The sequence below is a fragment of the Vulpes vulpes genome, chromosome 6 (assembly GCF_048418805.1).
Source record: "Vulpes vulpes isolate BD-2025 chromosome 6, VulVul3, whole genome shotgun sequence".
NCBI lineage: Eukaryota > Metazoa > Chordata > Mammalia > Carnivora > Canidae > Vulpes > Vulpes vulpes.
In genome coordinates, this window is record NC_132785.1 from 109,417,612 (window position 1) to 109,424,421 (window position 6,810).

The window sequence follows — 6,810 nt, forward strand, 5'->3', positions numbered from 1 at the left end:
CTGTAAGTAAAACCCCACACTCTCATTTAGGTCACTTAGTGGTTGGTTCTCTTTTCCAGATCCTGCTCACACTAAAAGATGAACCACAGTCACACAGAGGAAGAACCTATTTGCCCTCCTGCTCCTGCCGGGGTGTGACCGAGGCTGAAGCATCTACCAGGGCTGCAAGGGGTCCACGGTATTTTTTTTTTTCTTTTTCTTTTTTTTTCTTTCTTTTTTTTTTTTTTTTTTTTTTTTGCTGCCTTGGTCCCCAGAACCTTCAAGCAACAGTGGCTGTAGATTGTTGCCAGTCAGCCAATCCAGACTTTTGCTGAGACGACAGGAAAACATATCAGCTGGGTTTTGATTGAACTTGGCAGTGGGGACATTGAACCGATGCATTATATACCCTATCAGAGCACACATGTATCTTTTATCCCTTTTATCCCCTCCCCTAACCTGCTTAGGTCTTCTCTGTCCCTCTCCTGCTACCACACAGAGATGATATAAAAGAGGCTCTTTGGCTATTTGCATTTTGCTTCCTCTTCTTTTCCAGGTTGCAGTATTAAGCTTGACTTCCTTACAAGCCTAAAATCCCAACATTATCCACGAAAGTTGTTCTCTCCTTTTCCGAGGATTTGGGGGTGGACGGGGGATGTGGGAAGCATACATCACTAGTCTCCCAGAGAGTAGAGGAAAGTTGGTGTGCCGCTGACCACATGAGCCATGGTAAAGGCACCCTTTGGAATTACTGATTTCTAAAATTAATAAAGTGATTCTATTTTTATTTTTCTTTTTTTCCATTTGCTAATTTCCCACCAATCAGTATTCACAAACAAGCCTGAAATGGGACCAACTTCTCGTTTTCTTTCATTGCTGGGCAATTTTTTAAACTCTGTTTTAGAAATGTGAACTACAAAGAGATGTTTTATTCTTCCATTTGGTTTCAGCAGATGGTGGGTCCAGGCTGTTCCCCACAGGCAGCTCCTGTACCTGGGAAGCTCGTATGTGCACATGTCTCCATTATCAGCCCGCAGCAGACAGGTCCTCTAGTGGCATGTGGATCTGCATCCTTAAACAGTTCATCAGAATGAGGCGACATACCCCCGATGGCTTTCCACTTGACCTCTGCTCCCTTGTCTCCTCACCTTTCCCTGGTCCTCTCTCTGGCTTCTACTGGAGAAAAGGTTGAAAGGCAGGCTGCAGAGCCACTGAAGGATTGACCGCTGCCCTGAGGAGTTACTGGGTGAGGACCCAGAGTCTGGGGTTTCTACACCAGGGTGCTCTAAACTCAGCTTTGAAACCCCAAAGGAAAAATGACACCCAACAAGGCAGAGAGAAAAGGGACTTTATTGACTTCTTAGTGAATGAAAACAAGTTTGAGCACATCAAAGCGTTTTGTTTGCTGGTGAGGGATGAAGACTGTCACTTGAGGGAGGAGAGAGAATATGTGTCCGAGATGTTCCTGGGCCTTCTGGTTCGTAGTTTGAGGACCATCTTAACTGTTGTCTAACTGGGTTGTGAATTGGTTAGGAGACAAAGCAGAATTCCTCCGTGATTCCCTGGTGATGTGTAGAACCGAAATAAGATATATGGAGATCTTGTGAGAAGGCATAAGCGGGTATGAGCCCAGTAAAAGAACTCTGAGGCCAACTAGACTGCTTGGGATTGCCCTAAGTCACCATTACAGTTGGGTCCTCGAGCTCATTTCTGACTGCACTCACCATGTGCTCATGAAATGTTAAGACCAGACTCCAGATCTCTGTGTGTGTCATTTTTACTGGTACTGGACTTCTCTTGGCAATAAACAAGACAGATCATATGATTCCCCCCTCCAACAACGGTCTTTTCCAGTGTCCTTCCCTCCCCTCCCCCAAAACAAGCGTGTATTTCTTCAGACAGACAGACAATGGTTCATGTTTCTGTAGTGCCTGTAAGTGACATGTGGAATGGAGAGGCTGGACTTCAGACCCCTGCCCATATCTGTATCTGCTGATAAAGATAAGAATAGAGCTCTAATATAAAAAGAACATTTGGAATCACAGTGTGTTCTGTTTTCTTTGGGATACTTCAGGAAACATAACTCGTTGCCTCGGTTCATTAGGATGAGCCACAGGCCAACATTTTAGTGATGTCCTGTGAGGTTGGATAAGAAGGAAGGTTTATTCTAGGGTCAGAAAAATTATTACCTTCTTCCTTAGTTAAGCCTCAAGGAAGGATCCATGACGTCAGATCTAATACACTGCTGCTCAAAATGTAGTGTTTAGGCAGCCTGGACCTTCCCCCAGGCCTAAAGCTGTCTCTAGAGAAGCAGCCTGAAATTGTGCATTTTTAGTAAACACTTGGGTGTTTCTCATGCCCAATGAAACTTGAGAATAGCTGCCACAAGTGAATAGATTCTGAAGCTTGGGATAGCCATGGCCCATGGCCAGAGGGCTGGGCATGCTGCATCCCCTCTCTAGGCCCGGTAGCTACCTCGGGTAAAATGGATCAGAGTGCCAGCAGCCATGATTTTAGGACAGGGACACAGCCCCCCAAATACAGTGGAAATAAATGGGTGCCCCCGGGGATGAAGCCTGAGAGAGAAGCTCTTAGAATTGGCTGGGCATGAAAAAAGCAGGAAAGAATGTCTTGGTGACCAAACTCAGGAATTCAACTGGGGAGCATTCCAAAAGGAGCAAGATATACACAACTACGCATACACACACATACACAGAGGCAAGAACATATCACATGGACCCTTCAACCTGCAAATTTTAGCTTCAGATAGACTTTTTCACCAATGGTAAGGTGATTTCAATAGAGGAACATATTTTTTGGCAGCTGCTAGATGGTTCCTCATTACAGATGGTTGCTTCTGGTGGACATCAATATAATAGAATTCTGCATTGCTCTGGGATCTGTGACCTCAGAAGAGAACTATGGAATTGTATTTCCTCACCCTCTCCCATCCCCAAATCTGACAAGAGGTTCCTGGCAAGCTTACCCTGATAATTGAATTAGCCTCATCTCCTTAGGCCATTTGCCATTGACAGTTTCTCTAATTTCTCAACTGATTTGGAGGGTGAGATTAGATTGTCAAAAATGATGTTCATTATTGATAGTGAACGTACAAACGAACACATTTCCATGTGCAAGGGTTCACACCAAATGATTTTTGCCCACAGATAAATGTAGGTCAAAATCAGTTTCTAAAAATCTGAGCCACTGCGTCTCTGTGTCTGAGGACAAACACTCTACAGAAGGAAAGGAGCACAAAGACCAGCTCAGTCTTCTCAGATGGCAGAAGGCAGTGCCAGGGTACTCGCACTAAGCAATGTATTCGGAGTTCAAGACTGCCCCAGTTTCCAGTTACCTCTGCTAGTACGTATGAATGTGGAACTAAGACCAGAGTAATTAAGGACTTACACCTTAGAATAGGCTTTTACTGTTCTAGAAACAATCTTCCAGAAGATGAAATGATCCAAGATTCCCCAAAAATATTTATTTATACAAAGATTTTTGAGAGTAATATTTGTAATTGTCTTTATACCTCAGTCTATGTGTCTGGGGCCAAGTCATCGTGTGGCACATGTGCAACCTCCCCGCATGCCTCACCCGTTGGTAGCACCTGCTTCCAGGAACACCAGGTGAACCCAGGGTCTTGGGGGGTAGAGGCGAACCCATAATCCCCAAGACTGCACAGACCCAAAATCCAGACATGTGCACCCTGACCTGGAAGGTGTCTAGCCATACGTCCAAGAGGAAATATGATTGAGGAAGCAGGGGAGAGGAAGGACCCAGAGGGCAGACAGGAGGGCGTTAATTCCCACCCTCTGCTTCTGAGTTCAGCATATCCATATGGCCCAATATCGCTGATGGCCCGGGAACCACATTACCTGGATTCTTCTCCCCTGTAATGACCATTGGTGCTGCTGATTGCTGTTGAGAGGACAATTTGCAAAAACAACAGATTCATCCTTAATCCCAGGTAGTATGAGATAACGATTCTGGGACTCTGTCTGGGTAACCTGTCTGAAAGAAAATGCTTGTCTTGTGTAATGTTCCAGATTCCCTAGAGCAGATGTGGGGCAGCGATGAGCAAATCTGACCTCAGAAGTGTCTTCCAGGCTGGCCCCGGCCCCGGCCATTCTCTGCCCTTCCTCCTCCCTAGGGTGTCCCAGATCCATGGCCGCATGATGTGTCACATATCCACCTGCCATCCCTCTTCGTCTGTCCCCATCACCTCTGTCTACATCACAGAAAATCTGTGTATTCTGAAGAGTTGGGCCTTCCCCTAACCAAACCCACACTTTCTTTACCACAGTGATTCTCAGAGCCAGCAAGAAGGAGAAATGTCCCGAAAGGGAACTTCCGTCTCAGCCCTTTGCCCGGAGCCAACGGGTTGTGGGCTCCAGGCCTCTAGGTGAGGTCTGTTGCTTTTGTTTCCCGAGGAGCAGGCAGTCAGGCAGTGGCAGTTCTCTGTCCTCTCTCTCTGTCGCAGGCAGGGTCTCAGCTACATTTACAGGACTTGACCACCATGTTAGAGAGCTGTTCCACCTTGGGGGTCCTCCCGACATAGTACAGGATGGTCAGAGGCTCCAAGTCCTGGGGCACGCAGCAGGGTGAGGCAGACGCTTCGGGATTCAGAGTGTTGTACAGTCCCAGCACCTAGGGAGGACACGTCATTTAGAGGGTGGCAGGCCAGGCCTGGGGCCTGGAGCCCTCCCCAAGCTCCGAGGGCCGCTCCAAAGACTGAGCAAGGGGCAGGTTGGCCAGCGATGTCCTTTCGGGTTGGGTACACATCTCTGCTTGTTTGGGTGTTTATCAGCTTAAGCCGATAGCAACTGCTGGGTGACTTTAAATGGATAATGAACTATTCTTTGCTGTTAAGAAACACTCCACTTCTGGGTTTCCTAGCCATAACTGGTCACTCTGGTGAGAAGGGGTCTCACCAAACACTGCTTTGGGCCATTTAGTAAGCGCCAGTGTAAGAGCCCCCAGACATTGCAGTAATCGTGAGCTATCAGGAAATGTGTTTCACAAATTCCTGCCCTATTTTTGATTCCCCCTGAGGGAAATAAAGGCAAGCTAGTTTCAAAGTCCTGACTTCCCCCATTCCCTCCCTTTCTCTTCCCATAGTTTCATGTCAGCTTCCTCGGGGTGCTTTGCCTTGCCTTCCAAAGTGACTTCTCTACATTCAAGAGGCTGGGATGACCAGAGTTCTTTCACTGATGGCAGAAGCCTTTCTGCCCCAACATCCCTTGCTAGCCGTGTGTGCACATCTCTGACACACAGGGTGTGGTGTGACAGTGAATTTCCAGAATGCTATGAGAGCTTTAGATACAACAAATAAAATGTCTGGTTGAAACTAGAGAAGAAACATCAAAGGGCAGAATGTGGCAAAGTAAGAGTCGGGCCAGATCAGAACCTTCAGCGAAGGGATTTTACTCGCCCCACATCATCATTCGCTCATTCAACATTCAGCCCTTCATGCATTTGTTGGAACGAGTGGCCCGGTGGGCTCAGCCCCAGGGCCCCACATGGCATGAGCCCCGCTGCGTACCGTGCTGTGGGTTGTGTCCGCACTGCGGAGGTAGGGGCAAGGGCCTGAGCAGAAGTTGGCGTAGTAGCCCTTAGGTTCATGGACCCACTTCCAGCCCAGATCTTGTCGGAAGTCAATGTAGAGAGGGCGCACACAGCAGTTCTCCTCCAAATTGCTACAACAACAAAAACCATTTATAGTCAACCTAAAGGCAACTACCAATATAACATTTTAAAAATTTCACCGATGACCCTCCCTCATACTTTGTACCTAGAGTCCTTCCTGGTCACCCTAAGAGGTGGGCCAAATCAGTGGAATCCCAGGTTCAAGTGTATTGAGCAGTATATACCATAAAAGCATTTTTCTTGTGTTGAAGACCATGATCCCAAGGACATAACAGGCAGATACAGATGATGCATGAGGAAGAGAGAAAAGGCAAAGGTGGCCCTGCCCCCTTTTACATCCTAGATCAAAGCAGAGACATAAATTGCTTCACATAAAACCAAGCACTGAATGTTCTTAGCCAGCTCAGCTTTGTTGAGGTCGATTTTATTATTACCTTCCTAATGAGCACCCAACGAGACCTGAACTCTCAGCTCATGCAGCTTACATACTACATTAGACAGTTTAGACCAAATCTGGAGGGCATTGAATCAAAATGAAGCATATCCTTCCCTTAGACTCGTGATTCACCCCAATTTTGATCACCAGGCCATCTCAACTCTGTTCCCTGCAGAAATCCATTTGGCAATGACCCTTGCCAAGTGGGCATCTGGCCTGTACTTCAATGTCTGCTGAGACCTAGAACTTCCTACTAAAATCTGACTTCTTGTGAGTTCCAAGGGTGAACCATGACAAACACTCTTGGCTGTCTATTCAAAAGCCATTCCTACTTCCCTTCTCCCTTGCCACCTCCCATTACAGAGTCTAGAGCACGAGATAACTCCTTTTCCTAGCCTCTCTCGCAGGTAGGGGTGGTCATGTAACCCAGCAATGATCAATCACACATAAGGAGTAGTATACAGAGGGTAGGGGCAAGTTTTCGCAAAAACAATCTATGCTTTATAAAAGTCACAGATGGAAGAGGAAACCCACCAGCTCTGCCTCTTCTCCCTTCTTCTTGTCATTGAACACGGAGAAGATACCTGGAGCTTTAGCAGTCACTGTGACCATAAGCAAGAAGGCAAAAGCCAACATGCTAAGCATGGCAGACCCAGAGAAAGAGGCTGTATTCCCAATGGCATGATTAGGCAGCCAGACCAACCCTTCTTGTGAACAAGGAATCCTTTGTGGTTCAGGCCACTGTT

General features: G+C 46.8%; 2 protein-coding genes across 50 annotated transcripts in view; one reads left to right on the plus strand and one right to left on the minus strand.

Annotated features, from left to right (window-relative positions):
• Positions 1–2,023, plus strand: part of TTLL5 (tubulin tyrosine ligase like 5) — a 267,856-nt gene extending 265,833 nt beyond the window's left edge. For 24 of the 49 annotated variants that reach the window (XR_012002255.1, XR_012002270.1, XR_012002257.1 and 21 more), the window contains 2 exons: positions 60–178; positions 933–2,023. Coding sequence is in view for 3 of the 49 variants with exons in the window: in XM_072762072.1 (XP_072618173.1) it covers positions 60–178; positions 933–1,032 (219 nt within the window). In the remaining 46 variants the exon portion in view is untranslated. Of the gene's footprint in view, positions 1–59; positions 179–929 lie in introns of those variants that run through there. The other 25 variants (XM_072762060.1, XM_072762061.1, XM_072762075.1 and 22 more) reach the window with 3 other exon arrangements.
• TGFB3 (transforming growth factor beta 3) overlaps positions 1,311–6,810 on the minus strand; it is a 25,451-nt gene continuing 19,951 nt past the window's right edge. The window contains exons 6-7 of the mRNA XM_026008653.2: positions 5,525–5,678; positions 1,311–4,629 (exon numbers count right to left, since the gene is read on the minus strand). Of these exons, the coding sequence (XP_025864438.1) occupies positions 4,471–4,629; positions 5,525–5,678 (313 nt within the window). The 3' untranslated portion in view covers positions 1,311–4,470. The remainder of the gene's footprint in view (positions 4,630–5,524; positions 5,679–6,810) is intronic.